Source organism: Diospyros lotus, chromosome 8, assembly GCF_014633365.1.
Source record: "Diospyros lotus cultivar Yz01 chromosome 8, ASM1463336v1, whole genome shotgun sequence".
Taxonomy (NCBI): domain Eukaryota; kingdom Viridiplantae; phylum Streptophyta; class Magnoliopsida; order Ericales; family Ebenaceae; genus Diospyros; species Diospyros lotus.
This window is the reverse complement of record NC_068345.1, coordinates 36939058-36962581: the sequence shown is the minus strand read 5'-3', so window position 1 is coordinate 36962581 and position 23524 is coordinate 36939058. Positions and strand designations below refer to the sequence as shown.

General features: G+C 38.7%; 1 protein-coding gene across 3 annotated transcripts; it reads left to right on the top strand.

The window, feature by feature from the left end:
- Nucleotides 1-5431: 5431 nt before the first annotated feature.
- Nucleotides 5432-21729, top strand: LOC127807819 (putative germin-like protein 2-3). 3 transcript variants are annotated; one of them, XM_052345944.1, is made up of 3 exons: nucleotides 7276-8371; nucleotides 20592-21032; nucleotides 21137-21729. In XM_052345944.1, exons 2-3 carry the CDS (start codon nucleotides 20918-20920, stop codon nucleotides 21670-21672), a joined length of 651 nt encoding a protein of 216 aa, XP_052201904.1. In that variant the 5' UTR covers nucleotides 7276-8371; nucleotides 20592-20917; the 3' UTR covers nucleotides 21673-21729. The 3 variants fall into 3 exon arrangements, with proteins under 3 accessions (XP_052201903.1, XP_052201902.1, XP_052201904.1); XM_052345943.1 differs by lacking the exon at nucleotides 21137-21729 and having other exon boundaries at nucleotides 5432-7685; nucleotides 20592-20922; XM_052345942.1 differs by lacking the exon at nucleotides 21137-21729 and having other exon boundaries at nucleotides 5432-8371; nucleotides 20592-20922.
- The last annotated feature ends 1795 nt before the right edge of the window (nucleotides 21730-23524 follow it).

Here is a 23524-nt window from a genome sequence, read left to right as displayed (position 1 = left end):
AAATTATAGAAGCCTCGAATTTAATATAAATTAGAACAAATGAATAATAATTTAACAAATAAAGTTAGGAGCCGAATTAAAGTAAGGGAGAGAATAAAGTACAGGAAATCACGGGGTGTTTCACGGGAATTAAAGATCAAGAAGAGGGGGTTAAGAACTTGCCTTTACACGGCCGTTTCTTCTCTTTCTTGCACTCCCGCTGCGAAGTAAAACGTTTAATAACGATTAATAAAACCCTAACTCACATTAATTAAATCTAATCGTGTAATATAAATAATTTAATCGTCTAAAATTCTATGTTGGCACTCTGTAAATAAAACCCCAACGAATCTTAAATTTAATTTAAATTATATCACACTAATAACATTCTCAATGTATATAATTAATTAATTAATTTATAATAATAATAACTCACCTATATGCACATACGGCTAGCATTCCTTAATTGTTCTTTCATTTCAATTTCATTGCACTCACCTCTGATTCACACTCACACTTTGATTACACATATATACATACGGCACACTCACTGCCACACAAATCCTCACAATCAAATTAATTTACACACAGAAACCTCATCACTTGCACACAGTGCACTCGTGTAGATATATATACATATATACACATATATAATATACGCACAGCAAAATAATGGTTTAATCAATTAAAATTAATAAAATTACACCATAATTTAAATTTCAAACCGTATAAATTTGATTGCATAATTTACACAACTTACCTAATTATTCAAACCTTAATTTGCTTGAACTTTCCTCCAATTTTCCAGCCTCTATGCGCCATTTCTTCATCTCCCGAGCTCTCTGTTTCTCTCCCAAATTAATTTAAATTTTTAGCTTCAATTGAAATAGTTTAAAGCAGCAAAATCGGTAGAAAAGCTTGGCCAATTTGGCCTTAAAAAACGTGCAAGGCGGTGGGCGTAAGAGAGGCAGCCGTTGGGCGCGCCAGCACGCGCCACGTGGCCGCGCAAGGGACCAGCACTGGCGCCCCAAAACGGCGTCGTTTCAGGCGCCATGGGTTGATAAAATCAGCCCAAAAATTCTTGCGCGCGCACGCATAGGCCGCGGGTCGATCCCGCGACCTCACCCACCGCACACGCGCACATAACCGCTCGCGCCAGCCACTCCATCTAATTTATATACGCATTTTATTAATTATAAATAGATCCTCAGCCACTTCCGCAAATTACTTTTCAACACCCAAAACTTCTATTAATTGCACTATCGCCCAATTCCCATTTCTTTCTAGTTTCACTTACACCCTGACATTTCCAAAATTCCACCTATTTAATTTATTTTTTTCCCATCTTCATAAATACTCCCAATTAAATAATTATTTTCTCAAAACAACATAAATAAATGTTTTTCCTTTAATCTCCAAATACCCAAACAAATTAATACTTTCTTTTTAACCCACAAATATTCAATAATCACCACAAATAAAATTTAAATTAATATTTCTCTTAAACCCAAAAAAAATATTTAACAATTATTAATTGCTCCCAACCAAATTAATAATCATTTAGTTATTTCTCAATTTTCGGGATATTACAGTCGCAAGGTTGGTTGCTAACATTTTCAAAATTGGGCATCTGATTTGTTGATTTTACCATTCTAGTATCACCTGACGTAGTATGTAGTGCATGTGTAAAGAACTTACACACAAATGATACTCTCAAAGCAACAAATTTCAAGCATCGAAACTTGGTATTGGGTAAGAGAAGAAAATCGAATAAATTGCTAGAAAATTGAAATAAAAAAATAACTGTTGTTGCCAAAATACAACAATTAAAATTTGTGATGTGTGGGGTCCACTCGAGCTTGATGTCGGGTGAAGTTGGGTTACCGTTAGAGATGCTGTCACAAGGGAGTTTGCTGTTAAGATGCTTGCCACAAGGATTCGTCTGAAGTTTTCGCCGCCACTAGCCTTTGCCACAAGTTCTTGCCACTAGCCTTTGCCACAAGCTTCGTCACAAGGTTCGCCACAAGGTTTCGCCACAAGACTTTGCCACTAGCCTTTGCCACAAGCCCTTGCCACAAGCTTCGTCATAAGGTTCGCCATAAGGTTTCGCCACAAGACTTTGCCACAAGCTTTGCCACAAGGTTTTGCCACAAGACTTTGCCACTAGCCTTTGCCACAAGCCCTTGCCACTAGCCTTGGCCACAAGCTCTTGCCACTAGCTCTTGCCACTAGCCCTTTGCCACAAGCCCTTGCCACAAGCTTCGTCACAAGGTTCGCCACAAGACTTCGCCACAAGACTTTGCCTTCACCGCTAGGTTCGTCGCAAGACTTCGCCTTCGTCGCTAGGTTCGCCGCAAGGTTTGCCGCAAGACTTTGACCCTGTTGATGCTCAAAAAATGTGTTAGAAGGCTCGCGGGAATCTTCTCCCGCGAAGGCCCTCCGATGCCAAAGTCAGTCTCGGATCCCAATGACTATTCAGGAAAATCGTAAAAATGTATTCAAAGTGACTAGTTTTTACCGAAGTTGGAAGTCCTCATTAATGTTCTATAGTCGGGTATTTATAGGGCACGGATCTCAAGAGTGTCTGGTGCCGACACGTGGCATTTTCTCAATGGGTTAAAGCCAAAGAAAATGGGGGGAGCTGCTACGATGTAGTCGCAGGCACCCGAGCCTTGCAGCAGTGTGCCTTGCGGCCAACACTGCCGCAAGGCAGTAACTTCTTGCGGCTGATTGCCGCGAGGCATCTCGCGGCACGCAGTCGCAAGGCTGCGCCTCGCGGCAAACAGCCGCGAGGAACCTCGCAGCAAATTGCCCCGAGACTTTATCTCGCGGCATGCAGCCGCGAGAATGCACCTCGCGACAAACAGCCGCGAGGCTGCTGTGCCTCGCGGCGTGCGGCCGCGAGGTTGCGGCGCCTTGCCGCGAGGCTGCTGTGCCTCGCGGCTGCATGCCACGAGGCCGAGCCAGCCGCGAGGTTGCACCTCGCGGCTGCTTTGCAGCCGCAAGTCTTGCCAGCTGGCAGCAACAAATTGCTGCCAGCTTTCTTCCATTTCACTCTTTTTTGATTTTTTGATTTTTATTCTTTTTACATGGCACAACAATAACTATTTACAAATTCTAAAAACTAAGTACTTATAGTGTTTGGCTACCCCATGGTAGTATTGTAAATAAAAATCAATTAGAATCTTAATAAAAATAAAATCCTAAAAGAATATGAAAAATATGAAGTTTCGACCCTTGTTTGGGTCGATTCTTGAAAGGATCAGTTTGGACCGAGTTTTGAATGGGCCCTCCATCTTGTCTCAAATAATGACCGCTCATTTTCTCAATCTAATCACTACACCTTTATTGTCATCATCGTTTTTGTTAGAAAAGAGAGCGGGGGCATAACCATTAACCAGTAGTATTTGGTTGGGTTAGATTGAAAAATTTCAAAATCAAAATGAAGATAGTGTTGAAAGTTTGAATTTTGTTTCCATTAATATTAACAATAGATTGTACAATTGACCCAAATCTTGAGGCAACGCAATTGAAGTTATTAGAAGTGCATGACTATCAGTCGCATCTTTAAAATTGGCCAAGTGTTCATATGTCATAAAATTAATTAATTAGAATGCAATTGAGATCAAATAAAATTGAGAGTACCACGATAAAAAGAATATGAAAGTTAAAAAGTAAATTTGCTCCATATTAAAGAGATACAATTAGAGCCAAGTAAAATATAGGGTAATGAAAATTGAATAGTGAATTCATGCATTTGGTCTAAAATCATATATAGAAGGATGAATTTAGATACGCGTTTATATGTATTTCTACTTATTCAATTATTCAGATAAAGCTTTTATTTAAATCTCTTTAATTTTTCATAATAAACCCTATTAAACTCGTATTTTATATGTTTTAAATATTATCACACCAGCACCAACAACAAAGCTAATTACTGTCACAACCCCAAACTGATCCACCATGCATGCGCATTATTATTTCTTTCTGTCATGTTTCTTAGTAATTCGTATTTAATTCTTAAAAATTCACTTAAATATTAATATTGGATTAATTAAATTGAATGCTTAATATTTAACAAATCACTATCCTATTTTTTATTACTTCATTTTAACGCTTTAGTTATTTGGCCACAACAAACAAATATAAAAAAGTCAGACACATTCAGCCCCTCTTTTTTGCTGTTTAACTAATTGGCCCTTAAACTTGAAAGATCACCTATTTATCTCCCAACTTCTAATTTGGAGCCTATTAAACACCTTAATTTTTAATTTAGACCTATCAGCCCCCTCATAATCCAATCAGCAATGTGTGTGTGGAATAATGCGCAATTGAGGAGCTTGAGAGACAATTGGATTTATGCGACTACTAATTTTGCCCTCACACAATTTCTTAATTTATAAAATTACCCTCTTCTTCATGAAGGAGTTGGATGAGCTGTAATTGATGGCAATGAGGGACAAATGATCAATAAGTATGAGGCCTAGAAGATTGACGATGTGAGATCAACTGATGGTGAGAGGACAAGCGATAGTTGTTAGTGACTGACAGAAACAACGAAGGCGAAACTTGACCGAACAAAACAGAAGCAATCGGCAAGGAAAAAGGCGATTGGCGACGGGAACAACGTAGCAATGAACTACAATGATGAGAAAGAAACGACCGATGAAAGGGCAAATGACGAGACGACTGTAGCAACAATTGAAAAAGGCGAAGGGTCATCCAAATCTAGCTAAGGATAATGAATAGATGTAATGGTAATAACATTAACGATTAATGACAATAGGATCGATGATGACAAGTGCAATTGATGGTGACTACGGATGCGGTCGACGGTGACAATAAGTGCAATCGACAACGATAATGACAATAACAGTGACTAGTGAAAAAAAAAAAATGCGTATAACACACAAAGAATGAGAGATATAATAAATCCTAAATTATAACCTAAGCCTCCTCTAGGTTGAAGTGCACAACTGGTTAAATGAAAAGTATAGGGCTGGAAGTGTCTTTAGCCAAAAAAAAAAAAAAAAAAAAAAAGTCATAAACAATCATGGCAGCCCTCAAATATGAATAAAAGCACACTCTTGCCTTAGTAGTTTTTTTTTTTGGGGTTTCATTATATGAATTTATCTACTTTTAAAAATTGACTAAAAAAATGTAACAACTTTTTAATTATTCCACAAATATGAATAAAAAGGATTTAAATTGTAATTTTAACAGCAGTAAACCTTGAAGGAACAACCAAACCTGATAAATAGAGGTACCAAAATGGATGAAAAAATAGCATAGTTACTACCCATTCCAAAGCTTGCGTCTTTTCACTTTCATTCTTTACAACAAATAATTTCCCCAAAATGGGCGAGAGGGGATGAGCTGCTAAAAACAGGCCCTGCATTTCATGAACTGTTACGAACAGCCGTGCCATTTTTAAATCCGTCACTTTCTCGAGAAAATGGTCAGAAGAAAATCGTGCATTGATCGTCCCCGGTCTAATTATTAAACTTCACATGCGTCCCGTGTCCGCTTTTTCCCCTCTCTCTCACGTTCTCAGATTCAACCCGTTCGTATCGTCTCAGTAAAATTTCTGTTTCTCTCTCCCCGGATGATTTTCCTGGATCTTTCCGCGCGCATGACAAGAAACCCAATAAAAGATCATGTAGTTTTTGTGCGGTGTTCTCATTGCTACACCGTCGCTCTTCGATTCTTTGATTTTGGGGGGGGAAACCGTGCTTTCTCTGTGCACTCTTTGCACGGTTGAAAGCCTGTTTTCCTGGTTTATGGTTTGATACATTTTTCCGGGATCCAATTTCTTTGCGATTCTGTCGATAACCGATTTGATTGGTTTGCCATTTGCTGATTTGAGGAGTTGAATTGCCTGCAAAGATCATGCATTTGCCATGGAAGCACTCAAAGAGCAAGCGAATCTCCAACCTGGTGGCGGACCACCTCCACCCGCCGAAGCGCGGCGGATCTCTGCCGGTAGAGACCGGTTTTCCGACGTCTCTCGTCGATCTCTTCCACAAGAACCGCGACCGCTTGAAGAAACGCTCCAAGAAGAAGCGCCTCGAGAAAGAAACCCCTGATCCAATTCCCATACCTCCTCGTCGTTCCAGTTCCTCCTCGCTCTCGCCGACTTCCACCGCCGTGAACACCGCCTCGAGCTCGCGTCCTCCGAATTCGCCGCCGGTTCTGCCGACTCCCCCCGTTTCCCCTGCGACTGGGCAGACTTGCTCGCCGGAGCGGGTCGACGATGAAATTAAGGCTGCCAATGAGAGAGCGGAAGTAAACGGTGAGGCTGTAGACAGGAATAGGGTTTTTCTGGTGATTTTGAAGATGTTCTTGGTGGTGGTTTTGGCCTTGGGGACGAAGAAATTCGTTGTTGGAATTATCATGTCTGCTTCCTTGCTATTGTTCATGGAGTATGCCGGTAAACATTTGTGCAGAATGGCCACACCTTGTATGAATGCAAAGAAGTCTATCCAATTTTTTATGGAAAGGGTTCTGTTTTTTCTTGGAATCAAGAGACAGAAGTTGAAGATGGAGGCGACATTTGATCAAGAAGAGACGGCAATGCTCGTCTCTGCTTCTTCGTCATTTTCAGAGGAGGGGCGTAGCAATCGTGGTCGCATTCAAGAAATTCAATTTGTGCAATCCAATTATGATTGTGGTTCTGAGGGAAAGAAGACGAATGATACGGTTCAAGAAATTCAAGATCTGCAACCTGGTCCTAATGTGGTGCCTCCTACTCGGAGGATACAAATCGTGAGAGAGGAAATGGGCAAAAATAATATTGTTTTGGAGAAAGAAGAGGCCTACAAAAGTCATAAAACTCATAGGGGCAAGATAAGGTCCAAGATGAAGATACTTGTAAAGAAGTTTCATGGTTCGAAGAAGAAACAGTCTACTTCCAAGAATGAAGCCTGTGGTTCGGTTGCGGATGACAAAGCTGATATGGGTGAAATTGAGCACACAGATGATGGAATGAGTTGTGAATTGCAGCATGATGACTATGCCGAAGGTGGACAGAATTGTGGATTGCAGTGTGATGCGATTTGTAGTTCGAATGAACCTCCCAGGGTAAAAACGAAAGATGGCAAAGCTGGGAAACATGTCAATAAAAAGAGGAATTCAGGGAATCTCATTGTTTTTGTGATCGTGTTAGTTGGACTTGTACAGGGTCGGACTTTGGCTTTTGCACTTATCATGTCATGGTATTTGCTGGTGAAATTGGGCCGAAGTTTATGGAGATATATTAAAGGTGACACTGGTGATGTCTCAAATTCTAAATAGGGATGTGATAATATGTCTTATATGTTATTACGAGGTTGTAGAAGGGGGACTGAATTGTGAATCTGACTCTGGTGACTACTCATCATCATAATCAAGTTGAGGAATTGATGATTGAATTAATGACGGAGATGCACTTACACTTTGGAGATCCAGCAAACTTGCAGAATGGATGCCAAAAATAGCGTAGTTGGGGAACATGCCAAAATAAAGAGAAATTCAGGGATCTAACTGTTTTTGTGATTGGTCTAACTGAACTTGGCATGTTACTCATCTCCTCATGGTATTTTCTTGAGAAATTGGCCGGATGTCCAGGAGATACATAAAATCACATGTGATGTCTTAATTTCTAGTTCAAGACTTGGGCGATATAGTTTTCAGTACATGCCATTCTGGTACTTACATTACTAAAGGTGCTTTTATTTTTCCTTTCCATCAAGCTTTTTTAAGCATCAATCTATAGTATGAGAGCTTACCATGAGAGAATGTTCAGCCTTTGGTTGCAAATCCAAGTCCAACATTACGTGTTGTACTATGAACTGTAAACTAACACATACAAAGTTACACTTTATGATAATTCTTTCTTTTCTTGGCCTTTTTAATTGTTGCACTGCAGCTATTACATGTTATTTAACACTTTCTTTTTCATTTCACTGCTTGAATAATTGCTTTATTTTTCACGTTATTTTACATGTTATTACTTGGACTTTTAACCATTTTGGAAGCTCCTGATTGCAAGATTGCTCATGTGATTTGGTCAGTGTCCTCATCAGTTAAATATAAACTTTGACCCTGACCCTTCCCAATGTCAATTTTGATTTCCAGTTGTGAGATAATTTTCTTTCCTTTTCTTCCATGTTCTAATATCCTCAGAGGAGACATGAACATATGTGTCCAAATGAAATCTGTGACACAGCTGAATTGCTGAATTTCAGCAGAAGATCCTCAAGAAGAAAGAAAAATGAAATGGTACAACAATTAATCTTCTCAGTTAGGAGTTGACAATCATTCAGTTCCAGGTTGTTTTTGGGTAGATTGATTGTTTCTCTTTGATGATATCATTTTGATGCCAAGGGGGACTACAAACTCATGATTCTGAGTAAGTTCTAGATTTTTGTTTCTTAATATAATACAAATTGATGTGTTAGTTACCATCCATTGCTTACATTCTATCTTCTTTTTGTCAAAACACGCATTATGTTTTCACTTGTCTGGAAATAGTGCCTTAGCTCTTTAAGCATGTCAGAAGCTTATGTCATTTCTTCCTGGCTTCTGCAGCTTTAGATCATTTTTCCTGTTTGTATAAGGAATTCCATTAGCAAGACATAAGGTGCATATATGGCTTTATTATGAATTGAACCTAGTCAGTTTTTTGAACATCCAACAACATTGATTTTTTAATGCAGGCATCTGAGTAAATTTTTGAAACATAGAATTTTTTTTCTTAGTAGGCATGCTTCTGTTCAAGTCCTCTCCCTGGACCAACTCTTCTCAAAGGACCAATTGGTCCAATTCCACAAATACATTTGTTAGCCCTGATTTCTCTGTGCTGCCAATTCAGAAACACCCTGGCTTTACATCTACTCAAACAACTTTAGAGCTTCATTTGCTGACTTTAGTTTCTTACAAAGCTTGAGGGCATGTAAACCAGCGGCATTCCAACGAAAACATCTTGGTCTAATGTTGGTTCTGAGGAGCAAGTGGACATCAAAGTATAATTTGTGTGATTCACTCCTGGGTGTGGAGTTGTTTTGTTGGATCTGAACTTGACAAGATGACAAAGCCTTCCAAGCTACCCCAACTCTTACAAAACACATCCAACCTTACTATTTAACTACTTCAATTGATGTTTTTAAGAGCTGTCACAACTTTGTACATAGGTCTATCAGAATTTTGTGACCATTCAAATTGAACCATGTCATGAACCTAGGGTTTAGCTAGGATTAGATTGGAATTAGGAAGGATCCGAGAGGCTTAGGATTAAGAACAAAATATTTAGAGGGGAATTTGGACATAAATGGGGGAAGATAACATATAGAATTGAGGAAGAGATATTGAGAGAAAGGGGGGGAGAAACAAGAGAGAAACATGAGGGAGATTGAAAGAGAAATGAGAATATTCATTTTTCATTACAGCGTAATGTCCCTCCGTTTATAGTAGCCCTTTATGTAGGCATATCTGGCTACTAACTAATTTCCTAATAACACCCATATGCTCCTAACAACTTGTAAAATATCTCCTAACAACTATCATAAGCCTATTATCATATTACCCCTTTATTGCTCCTTGGGTTATAACAATTCCCCCCTCCTTGAGAGAGTTTTTGTTCCCAAGAACTTGCAGCAAGTAGCCATGGCTCTTCATCCAATTCTAGCTTTCTCTATCTGGTTCATCCTTTTTTCTTTCTTTCTCTTTCTAGGTCTCTTCTTCTTTGTTCTTAGGTTCTCATCAACTAGAACAAAAATGATGATCATTTTAGTCAAGGCTGCATCTACCTCCAAGGAATAACATACCATTTCCCTTGGTTTTGGAATAGCTACCAAATTAAGATTGCTAGTACCCATAGTCTGAGGATCCAATACGATGCCAAAACCTATCGATATAGACATATCAAATGCCTTCAATGACTTTAGGCGTTCCCTGTCGCAAGTGGCAGCTGAAACCTGCAACCCTAAAGTCGTCAAATGATGTCCATTATGAAATTCACCCATTCGATGGGTTACCACATGTGTTTCCCTCTTCTCATCATCTTTAATGTTGGCTATTTTGAACCCAAATGGTTGACTAACTAGTTCTCCAACCATTTGTCCAGCCATCCTTCAGTTCAATAGACACGCATTCGGATTTGCCAATTGGAGGAAGAACCAACACAGTAGCGGGAGTCTTGTTCTCTTTGATAACACCTTTGACTTCTTCAACTACCTCCCTTAGCTTTTCCCCAGCTACCATTAGCTTCCAAAATTTCTCACCACTTTGAATCTGTTGTAGGTGGAGAGAACTACTTTCAGAGTCATAACTCGTAGAAGAATTCCCTTGAATGAAAGAGAAATCAACATCTCTCTTTTCCGCGAGTATGACCTGCCAACCCTTATTGGGCACATCCAAATGTATTAACTCTTGCAAAACAACCTTAACTACTTTTTCTGTCAGAATTTCCTGTTTCCATGTCAGCAGTCCAACATTTCTTCTTCTTTGTGTTTGTTGGAATTTTCCTCTATATGAACTTTTTCAAAAATATTCAATGGTCCCTTTGCATCTACTGTCCTATCCACCTGATTGTTACCGATTCCCTTTGGATAATGCCATTCACCACCAATACCATTTCCGATATTGTAGTCAAACTTCTTGTCATTGTTGCTGAAATCAGAATACTTCTTTTTTTTTTCCAAAATCTAAAGTAAATAATGAATTACTCTTCCATAATCTTGACTTCTCCTTCGGCTGCTCCATTTTAAGGAAGTCTTCTTTATTAAAACTTCCGTGATAATCCTTGAAAAATTCCATGGAAAAGTTGTAATGATACTCCTGCAACTGCTCGTGTAACATATAACTGAATTCCTTGTTCGTATCATGTACCCAACTTTTTGTTTCCTCATCCAATTGGCTGATCTAATTCTCAAACTTCCTTTCCCATGCCTGAGGCTTTTGGCCAAACTCCTCATGCTGTTTGACTCCAATTGAAAACGTAGCATTCTTCTATTGCAATTGTGAGCTCATCTACTTCATGTATGCACTGCTCCCAATGGCCTCATGAGCAGGTTGTCCCCTTGAAAATGCAACACCCTTCTGTTGCGATTGAGACTCCAATGCCCTCGTGCGTGCACTACTCCTTTTAGCAAACTTCTCACGAGCAAGACAACCCGAAGGCCAATAAATAGGAGCTTTGTACATTCTAAATCCCTCACTTCTCTTCAGTATGTACTTCGCAACAATCACCTCTAAAGTTGATCCAAGTGGTGGCAAATTGCAGGTTCTAGAGTCACCTAGAGCCAGAGTCGTCCCAACCAATTTAGGGGCTCTAGGCAGAAAAAAAAATTTAGGCTTTTTCAAAAACATTAATTTTTTTATAAAAAAATAAATAATACATATTTTTTTAAGAAAATTTCATTATTTCATTAAATTAAAAAAAAAATTGAAGTTCAATCCACTACAAATTTTATTAGTTTTTTATTTCAATCAATTACATAACTGATGTCATTTTTTATTTTTATTTATTAATTTTTTTAAAATAAAAATTGAAAACATCGTTTAATTTTACTAAATTTGTATTCAACATCAAATTCATACTATGGGTAAAAAAATATTATTGGTAGACCTACATTAATTCAATCATTACAATTATTAGTTATAAATTATATGAGTAATTTAATTAAATATTAAAAATAACTTAATGATTTTTTTTTAAATTTACATTTGACTCATGAGAAATGTCTTATAAATTTATATTAGACTCCATCTCAAATCATCTATGTTAAATAAAAATGGTTGGAGATACATATTGGTTGAAAAGTAACAAAAATAAAAGAAAGATAGCTAGCTTACCTGTTAATCAATAATTATGACACAACAATCAACAAATTAAACCTAGAAAAATACTCACAAGAATACAAAAACTTAAAAAATAACATATGTTATACACCAAAAAATAAAAGTTAAAGTAAAAAAAAATCAAAGTTATCGAACACAGAAAAAATATATAAAAAATAAAATTTTGAATTTAAATTTTTAATAAAGTATTTATTATTAAAAAAATAAAAAACATATAAAATTATAAAATTTTAAAAATTGAGGCTTTTCACAATTGAGGGCCTTAGGCAGCCGCATATCTAGCCTTATAGTAGGGCCGACTCTGTCTAGAGCTACCAATTCTTCTAACTCACATGTTGCAAGTAGTTTCTATACTTGCAGGAATCACGTCGATAATGCCAACCTATTCATCTCCACAAGTCAAACACACTTCTAAATTTCACAACAATCTCCTATCAATACTCGAACCTTGATCGACTACTAAATTACCATAATTGTAGCTGAATCTGATTTTACCTTCAAATTCTACTGGGTATCACTCTCGGAACTCTCCTGACCTGCGTCGAATTCAATTCCTAAGCCAAAATGCTTTGCTCAGTTTCGCCTCCTTGTTCGATCAACGCTACTCCGGCTCGTCGAAAATTGCCCAACATTGTTTCAACTAACAACAAAGAAACAATCTTTAGATATTGCTGCTATCTATTTCGACAGCTAAAATTCTAGCTTTGAAGCTACCACCTGCTTCCCTCTCAAGATTCGAAGAGGAGGGCCCAGATTTACAGGCGACAATCGCCTCACGTCAGCTACCCAGGGAAGTCGCCAACCCAATCACCGAATTTGCTTTTCCAACCCAATCACCGTCCGTTTGGGTTGGAATCGCCGACTGATTTAAGTGGAAACACCAGTAACACACCTGATTGAATTTGCGCTCGCCTCACCCAGTCACCGTCCAATGGTCCACCGGCTTTGTTGTACTCTTCTTGAAATTTTAGCAAAGCTCACCTGATTGAATTCGCCATGGTCCACGATCATCGAAATCCCACCCCGCTTCCGTTGCGTCTTCGATTCCGAGTCTATAATTGATCGCCTACTGTGCTTTGCCAACTACAACGAAGCTCCTGTACTGGCCTTCTGCTCTGGTAGTGAGTCTCCTGATCGTCTGCATCAACATCTATGGACTCGCAATCACCTTGGATTCCAAAATCACCAGGTTCATTGCTAGTTCAAATTGCGACACCCACTGAACCGCTAATACTTTGGATCCAACATGCGATTGCCTTGATTCGGCAATTGCTTTCAGGCTCGCTTCCTTACTCGTTGGAATCTTGGCTCGATCGCCAAAGATTTGCCCAACTTGCTCACTTCCAATCGGATCGGGCACTATTGAATTCTGAACTCACAGCCAAAGAACAATCGCTCTGATACCAATTGTCATGAACCTAGGGTTTAACTAAGATTAGGATTTGAATTCGGAAGGATCCTAGAGGCTTAGGATTAAGAATAGAATGTTTAGAGAGGAATTTGGACAGAAATGGGGGAAGATAACATATAGAATTGAGGAAGAGATATTGAGAGAAAGGGGGGGAGAAACAAGAGAGAAACATGAGGGAGATTGAGAGAGAAATGAGAATATTCATTTTTCATTCCAGTATAATGTCCCTCCGTTTACAGTAGCCTTTTATATAAGCATATATGTTTACTAACTAATTTCCTAACAACACTCATGTGCTCCTAAAAACTTGTAAAATATCTCCTAACAACTATCATAAGTCTATTACTATATTACCCCTTTATTGCTCCTTGGGTCATGACACACTATACCCCTAAAAAGTGAATGATTTGCCAAAAAGTTGTTGAATTTAGGGTGAAGTGCTAAATAAGTTATTGTACTTTAAAAGGGTCAAATAAGTCACTATACTTTCAAACATGGGTCCAAATTAGCCATTGTAAAACCTATCGTACCTTTTCATTTGGGGCCATGCTAGCCACTGCGGTATAAGTTTTAATGCTTTCAATGGCGTTTTAATTCCATCCATTTTAGTCGCGATTGAGATTCGAAGAACAGTAGCAAATTCCCAAATTGAATCCCAAATCTAGATTTGAAGAACCCCACATAGTCACAAATGCATGCCCAAATCAAACCCCAAACACTTATTTGAAGACCCCATATAGTCCAAAATGCCCAAATGGAACCCCAAATCAGATTTGAATAAATCCCACACAGTTGCAAATGCCTCACAACACAAGAGCCCAACATCAAAATTTGAGTACTCTCTTATCTAGTGCACTTGGAATCTGATTTTGGGTCTAATTTTTGGGTTAGGGTTTGATTGGGGATAGAGTTGATGTAGTTAGTGAAATTAAGATGTTGATGGCATTAAGATGGCATTTATCATAATGGTTAAAGTAGCCCCGAGTTTGAAGGTATAGTGACTTATTTGACACTTTGCCTTTAAATTTAAAAGTACTTTGCCTGCTATTAACTTGGTCACCAATCCTGATCACTAGGCCCCTGAAAGTTGAGATCCTATAAATCACATTGCAACAAGAAATCATTAAGGTGCCTCATACTTGTTTTGTACCGTAGCACACCCCCATCATATCTATTGGAGACCGACATACATTAAGATCACCCAAGAGCAGCCAAGGTTGATCACCACTGGGACAAACCAAAACCTGAAGCCAATTCCATAATTCCCTCATCATAGAATCCAATATGAAACATAAACAATAGATAAAGAAAAGCATGCTAAAGTAGATAGAACCTAGACCTGGCAATGATTGGCAGAATAATTCAAACCAAACTTTACCTTGTGAAGAAACAGAATAATTCATGACCCACTCCTAACTTGGCAGCAGATATTAATTGTGCATCACACTCCTGAACTCTCGTGATAACCAAACCAATAAACAATAATTGAAAAGCATTAATGAGAGTAGCAACTTCACATTGCTTAATGGGAGTATTAATTCCCCAAATAATCCTATTGGCAGAATTAATCATGAGTGACCACCCTTTGGGGGAATTGAACTTCCATGCCCCTTCTTTTTTGTTTATTTCTTAGATTCTTCATCCTTACCTTCAGAAAGCTGATTCTTTGAGTTATAACCCACCTGCTTACCAAGTCCATCCTCCATGCTCATGGAAGGGTCCCCATTGCTCTTGGCTTCTTCCTCCCCCAAGGGAGTAAAATAGTTACTATTTATTGGCAAGATGTGGCTGAAGTCTAGATTCATTCCCAATCTTTTGGTTTGTACCTTGACTTGCAATCTAAGTGTGGTTGGTTTCCTTAGTTATCTAGACATGACTTGAGGTAGAAGTGTTGTTCCTTGTCCTAGAAGCCACTGAACTATGCTTTGTCTTGGAAGAATCCTCACTCAAAGTCTATTTATAGGCTGCCTCGATCAGGATCTTCCACTTCTAACGCCTCCATATGGTCCCCTTGTTCTCCTTCAGTAGTTTCCATTATCTTGGTGCTTTCTAAGTGACCTTGAGCAGTCTTCTCAACATATTTTTGCACTATGTATTTGCGGAAATCACTGTTGGAATGACCAAACAATTGGCAGGTAGTGCAAACTTGTGGCCGCCATTGGTATTCCGCTTTGACTTCAACAAAGGTTTCTTTCCCACTCATGAGATCTCACCCCGCAACAACTACTTTTTTGGGTAATATAGTAGTAGCATGAACCTCAACAAGAGCTCTAGCATACCCAATCCATGAATCAGCTTTGAGTGGCTTCCCAAGTTCTTAGCCATGAGTCATTACAGTTCTCCATAGGAACATCATAAAGTTTAACCCATAGTGGGAGAATCATATGCTTCTCTTCCTCTAATGACATTACCCATCTCTGTTGTTGAAAAATCAATGTTTGGCCCGAGAAAAGCCATGGGCCACCATCGAAGTTCTGTAACATTTGATCTCTTGAGGCAAAACAAAAGAAAAAGAAGCCATTGGGGTTTACTAGAGCATCTAGAAGCTCGCACTTTCCCCACACCTTCCTTGCAATATACTCAACCGTTGGAAATGGTAATTTCTTCTCGATAAAGTAACCTACCAATGTTGTTGTCCATTTTCTCATTCCATGAAAAGCTACTTCCAATGGAGGTTTAACAATAGGAATGTTACCTGGGAGTATATTGTCTGGTTGAAAGAATTTCAGCTTCATGGGTTGAAGTTCTGAGGCAACATCCCACCATGATGGTCTGGTTGTGGTGGTTTTTAGAGTAAGCTAGGCATTCTTCAAGCAAGGGAAAGCAGAATCAACAAAGATGGCAAAGTAAACGGTGAGGTTGCAGATGGGAATAGGATTTTTATGGTGGTTTTGAAGATGTTCTTGGTGGTGGTTTTGGCCTTGGGGACGAAGAAATTCGTGGTTGGAATTATCATATCTGCTTCCTTGCTATTGTTCATGGAGTATGCCAGTAAACATTTGTGCAGAATGGCCACACCTTGCATGAATGCAAAGAAGTCTATCCAATTGTTGATGGAAAGGGTTCTGTTTTTCTTGGAATCAAGAGACAGAGGTTGAAGATGGAGGCACCATTTGATCAAGAAGAGCTGGCAATGCTCATCTCTAGTTCTTCGTCACTCACAAAGGGGCGAGGCTATGGTGGTCACATTCAAGAAATTCAATTTTTGCAATCCAATTATGATTGTGGTTCTGAGGGAAAGAAGATGAATGATACAGTTCAAGAAATTCAGGTTCTGCAGCCTGGTCTTAATTTGGTGCCTCCTACTTGGAGGATACAAATTGTGAGAGAGGAAATGGGCGGAAATAATGTTGTTCTGGAGAAAGAAGAGACCTACAAAAGTCATAAACTCATAGAGGCAAGATAAGGTCTAAGATGAAGAAACTTGTAAAGAAGTTTCATGGTTTGAAGAAGAAACAGTCTGCTTCCAAGAATGAAGTCTGTGGTTCGGTTGCAGATGACAAAGCAGATATTGGTGAAATTGAGCACAAAGATGATGGAATGAGTTGTGCATTGCAGCATGATGACTATGTAGAAGGTGGACAGAATTGTGGATTGCAGTGTGATGCAATTTGTAGTTCGAATGAACCCCCCAGGGTACGAACTGAAAATGGCAAAGCTGGGAAACATGTCAGTAAAAAGAGGAATTCAGGGCATCTCATTATTTTTGTTATTGTATTAGTTGAGCCAGTACAAGGTCGGACTTTAGCATTTGCATTTATCATGTCATGGTATTTTCTGGTGAAATTGGGTCGAAGTTTGTGGAGACATATTAAAGGTGACACAGGTGATGTCTCACATTCTAAATAGTGATGTGACAATATATCTTATATGTTATTACATGAGGTTGTAGAAGGGGGACTGAATTGTGAATCATACTATGGTGACTACTCATCATCATTATCAAGTTGAGGAATTGGTGATTGAATTAATGACAGAGATGCACTTTAACTTTGGAGATCCAGCAAACTTGCAGAATGGATGCCAAAAATAGCATAGTTGGGGAACATGCCAAAACAAAGAGAAATTCAGGGATCTAACTGTTTTTGTGATTGGTCTAACTGAATTTGGTATATTACTTATCTTGTCATGGTATTTTGTGGAAAAATTGGCCGGAGGTCTAGGAGATGTATAAAAGGTGTCACTTGTGGTGTCTCAATGTCTAGTTTAAGGCGTACATTGAATGGATCAGCACTGGATTTAGGTATCTCTGCTGCATGCTTGTCCAATCTGATTGGCATTGAAGCCCCTTGCATGTCGCTGCTTGCTGGATATTCACTCCCTAATGGCAGCTGTGCCATTGCGTTAAGAGTGGATTCTACTTCATTCACTCAAGACAATTGTCAGGGTGGCAAAGCCCTAGTGGGTAGGATTTGGTTGAGGCCTTCCATAGATGGATCTGTGTTGCACCATGATAATGTCAGTGAATGGACTTCTATGATCCAGTATCTTCGATGTTGCTTTGCCACGTTATGCACCTACTGTGCGTGTACAAGTGGATGACTGTCCAGCCACATTATGGACTGGGTTGTGTATTGCCAAGGCTTAGAACATTCTTGTGGGAGCTGGGGCGTCAAGCAGCTAGAGCGTCAGCCCTAGGATTGCAGGTGGGAATGAGTTGATTGGCGAAAGTCCAGCTGGTCCTTGATGCGGGACAGTAGGAAAAATTACAGAAAGGAGGAAAGAAAGAGAAGAGAGAGAATAGCCAAATTATCAATTGTATTCAATAAAAAGTTATTTGAGCCTTATTATAGGCCAAAATAATCCTAACTGTAGTTTGATTAGGAATCCAAGTCCTAATATGATTCTATTCCAAATCCTATAATATCTATAATCATCTAAAAAAAATCCTAATATGATTTAAATCCAAATCCTATTGTATCTATAATTATCTGACAAAAATGGAAACAAATTAAAATAACAAGGTAACAAATAAATCCTAATCTAAATCTAATCTTTAAAATCAAGATAGGAAACAATATCAAAATATGATTCTGATCTCTAAATCAAATATATCTTCATCTTCTAAATAATAATAATAAATAAAAACAAGATAAATCAATCCCTATCAGTTCTCTATGGTTTCCGCTACTCCTATATTTTTTAGGAGCATCTCATCCAGTCTAGCAAGAAATTGATTCCCTCAGCACTTCAAGATTAGAGCCCAGATGGCAGCTTAATCATAAGTACTATTCTAGTGATGAAGACTTGTTCTTCCTCCTTTCCTCTGTCAACAGTGCTCACTTCCCTAGCTATATATAGAGGTACTTGATTTGCTTTAGAGCTTTCTCAGACATTCATCAAGCAAGAGAAAGCAAAGTCAACTAAGATGGCGAAGTACTACAGTTTGTTTCTGACTCTGCTTGCTATCTCTTGTTCAGTGGCCATTGCTTTCAGGCCTAGTCCCTTGCAAGATTTTTGCGTTGCAGGCCCTGCTTCCCCTTTGGTGTGGCAGAGTTGTTTGTTTGAGCAGTCTGACACCGAAACAAAGGCAGTCAATGGGGGAGGTGAAGGAAATTGGTGAGGTTGTAGATGCAAATAGGGTTTTTGTGGCAGTTTTGAAGATGTTTTTGGTGGTGGTTTTGGCCTTGGGATGAAATTCGTGGTTGGGTTATCATGTCTGCTTTCTTGCTATTTTTCATGGAGTATGCTGGTAAACATTTGTGCAGAATGGTCACACTTTGTATGAATGCAAAGAAGTTGGTCCAATGCTTGATGGAACGGGTCTGTTTTGTCTTAGAATCAATAACCAGAAGTTGATGGTGGAGGCACCAATTGATTGAGAAGAGATGGCAACTTTTGTCTCTGCATCTTTGTCCTTCAAGAAGCGTGACCTGGGTGGTCACATTCAAGAAATTCAAGTTGTGCAATCGAATTATCATTGTGGTTCTGAGGGGAAGATGATGAATGCTATGGTTCAAGAAAATTAAGCTGTGCAGCCTAGTCCTAATTTGGTGTCTCCTATGCAGGAGATAAGAAGTGCCAGAGAAATCGGAAATGGTGTTTTGGAGAAAGAAGACACCTATAAAAGTCATAAAATTCATAAGAGGCAAGATAAGGTCCAAGATGATGAAACTTGTAAAGAAGTTTCATGGTTCAAAGAAGAAATAGTCTGCTTCCAAGAATGAAGCCCGCGGTTTGTTGGAGACAGCAAAGTGGATATGGGTGAAAGTAAGCACAGAGACGGTGGAGTGAGTTGTGAATTGCAGCATGATGACTATGTAGAAAGTGGACATAATTGTGGATTGCAATGTGATGCAACTTGGAGTTCTGACAAAATCTGTAGGGTAGACCCCGCAGATAGCAAAGCTGGGGACGTCAGTAAAATGAGAGATTCAGGGCATCTCATTATTTTTGTGATTGTACTAGTTGGACTTGTACAAGGTCAGATTTTGGCGTTTGTACTTATCATGTCATGGTATTTTCTGGTGAAATTGGCCAGAAGTTTAAGGGATATATTAAAGCTGACACTGGTGAGGTCTCAAGTTCTAGATAGAGATTTGACAACATATTTTTCTACGTGAGCTTGTAGAAGATGACTGAATTGTGAATTGCAGCATGTTGACTACTCATCATCGTTATCAAATTGAGAAATTGATGATCAAATTGTTGAAGAAGATGTTCCCTGGCGTTCCAGGAAATTTTCAAGTGTAGATGCCAATGATGTCATAGATGGGGAACATGTCGAAACAAAGAGGAATTCTGGGAATCTAAACTGTTCTGTGATTGGACTTGTTGGCATTGCACTTATCAAGGTATTTTCTGGTGAAATTAGCTGGAAGTCTAGGAGATGTATGGAACGTGTCACTTGTGATGTCTCAATTTCTAGTTAGAGATTTGGACAACATATTTTAGTACACGTCATTCTGGTCCTTACATTATTAAAGTTGCTTTTCAATTTTCCTTTCTATCAAGATTTTTTAAATGTCAATGTGTAGTATGAGAGCATGCCATGAGAGAGTGCTCAACCTTTGACTGCAAATCCAACATGCGGTGGTGTTGTACACCTTATGAACTGTAAACTAACACATACAAAGTTACACCTTATGCTAATTCTTTCTTCTCTTGGCCTTTTTTTAATTGTTGCGCTGCAGCTGTTACATTTTATTTTAACACTTCATTTTTCTTTTTCACTGCTGCATTTTCGTGTTATTTTTCCATTTCATCATTTCTTGGACTTTTTAATGGTTTGTCAGAAGCTCCGGCTTGCCAAATTTTCCTCCTACTTTACATAGATAATATATGCCAAATGCATAAATTTGTGCCTATCTCTACTTGTGTCTTTCTCTCATCTTCTTCAGTTATTTTGTGCCTGTCACAGTACTTGTTACAACAAAAAGCATCTTCATGTGCCGTATGGCCACCCACACAGCATTCACTAACAAAATTACAAATATATGATTTTGGATCCTTCGATACTGTCAGCAATTATAGTTAAGATACATAGAAGACCATTTCCAACACATCAATATTAGAGTTCAGACGGCAGCTTACTATGATTATTAGTCTAGTGATGGAGACTAGTTCTTCTTTTCTCTGTCGACACTGCTCGCTTCCTAGCTATATATAGAGGCCGAGTACGCTACTTGGTTTGTGTCAGAGCTCCCACAGGCATTCTTCAAGCAAGAGAAAGCAGAATCACCTAAGATGGCGAAGTACTGCATTTTGATTCTGAGTCTGCTAGCTCTCTCTTGCTCGATGGCCGTTGCTTACGAGCCTAGTCCCTTACAAGATTTCTGCGTCGCTGACCCCGCTAACTCAGGTTCTTTAATTTTGTGCATTGTTTTTAATCTGTTTCTCTTTAACCTCTATTTCCAGTATTTGCTCGGCTCACATCTGAGTAGTGTTCATATCTTGGCCTGGCAGCAAGAGTGAATGGGCTCGCTTGCCTGGACGCCAAGCTCGTGAACGCCGACCACTTCTCCTTCAGCGGCCTTCATGCCGCCGGAAACACGTCCAATAAGTTCGGCTCCGCCGTCACCCCGGTGACCGTGGCGCAGCTGCCGGGACTCAACACGCTCGGAATCTCAATGGTTCGCATCGACTATGCGCGGTGGGGAGTCATCCCGCCACACGCGCACCCTCGCGCCACCGAGATCTTGACAGTGCTGGAAGGCACCGTCGAAGCCGGTTTCGTCACCTCCAACCCCGACAACCGCCTCATCTCGAAGGTGCTTAAGAAGGGCGATGTCTTCGTCTTCCCAGTAGGACTTATTCACTTCCAGAGAAACGTCGGGCATGGCAGCGCCGTCGCCGTCGCCAGTTTAAGCAGCCAAAATCCTGGCCTTGTAACTGCGAGCGGCGCCGTTTTCGGATCCAACCCTCCTGTGCCTGCTGATATTCTGTCCAAAGCATTCCAACTTGACAAGAGCATTGTCGAGCATCTTCAAACCGTTTTCTAGATCACTTTCCTGTTGTTTACCGTTTGGAATTATATATCATTTCTGATTCATGAATCATGCAAGCGCATATGGGGAGAAGGAAGAGATGATGCCTGATGAATGGATTTAGGAAGGGTTTTGTTAACTAATATATAGACGGAGAACACTAAGATATAAAAAAATATTTTATATTTTTATTTTTTTAATATGTTTGTTAAATTTATTTAATGATTTTTTTTAAAAAAAATTATATAACTTTTTTTAATATTTTTATATATGTTTTATCTTTTTCTCTTTGAAGATAAATATATTTTAAATTTTATAGATAAAAAAAATTATACATATGCCCTTTAGTATATTTTAAAAAATTTAACGAATAATTTGATAAAAATTTTAAATTATTCTTAATCTTTCTTGATCCCATCATGTAATAGTCTAGAAAATATTCTAATTTTATCTTATTTATTTTAATAAATATTATTTCAGTAATTTTACAGACATAAGAGTGATAATCCATTACAGTACATTGTCTTGTCTTGCATCTTTTTTTTTTTTACCAATTTTGAATTCTCAAGAAGTTGGAAAATGTGAATTGCTTGATCCGAAGAGGGCAGCAAGAAGAGAAAATATCAAGCAAACAAATAACTTGGTTTTCAATTAGAGGGATTAAACTAGAGAACATATCTTGACAAATCTTTATTTGTTTGATTTTCTCATATTCAAATCTTCCATGAAACAAGAGCAAGTTCGAAGATGAAAGGAACTCGAGGTAAATGCAAAAGTGGAGCTTCCATAACTAAATCGACCCTTAGGACTCTTGATACATATCTAATAGTGTTTGTGAAGGCGCATTAAAGAATTACAGTGTATTTATAGCATGGCTTCAGTTTTTTTTTTTTTTTTTCCGCTACTTAAGTGACTTTTAGGTTCCCCCAACCCCCCCCCCCCCCCCCTTTTTTTTTTTTTGATCAAATCCCATATTTTTACTCTTATACTTTCACATTTTTTTGTGTGATCATAACTTTTAGTTGTTTCAATTACACCCCTAAATCATGTATTTTTGAGTCAATTGCATATCTCACGTAGAACTTGCAACACACACGCATTGAAATATTCAAATTATTCTTCACACGTGCAAAAAACAACCGACAACGAGATAAGGGAAGTGGTTGGTGACAAGTACAAAGGGTGGAGGAAAAGGTCTATTCAACGTCACTGACTACCACTAGTTCCTCACAATTGCTGTTGACTACATCAATCGTTGTTTTCGATCATCACGATTGTTCTTGTGCCTTCTTTAATCCTTTAATCACTGCGAGTAATTGTTAGTCTTCTTCTATTGACAAGAGCTCTTGTTTCGTCTTTTCTAGTCATAGTCTTTCTAGTCAGCGATGTCTTTGACCATCCACTTTCTTCTTTAGTTGCAACAATTGACTTTCTGTTCAATTGAATTGTTTTTCCCACTGACGGCTTCTTCAACTCTTTGTCTTCCTCCACCATTGATGCTTTTTTATTGTCGATTGCCCTCCACCATAACAAGCGGTTATCTTTATCTTCTGTCATAATCGTCGGCCTACACCTTTTCCTTTATCCTCTGTACTTTGTCGCCAGTTGCTTTTTATCCTACCACGTTGCCTATCTAACCTCGTTGCCAACAATTATCTTCACCAATCCTTTACTCCCGCAAACCCTCTTTGTTCTAACCTATTTTCTTTTCCATTCTTTGTATCTTAATTGTTGACGACCATTGAAGGAAGTTATGGCGAAGATGATAATCAACAACGATTGTAATTTGGGCATTTCAAAACACTCATGTAGAATGCTCTTAACTCAATTTTGATGAAGATGCAATTGACTTGAAAATATATCATTT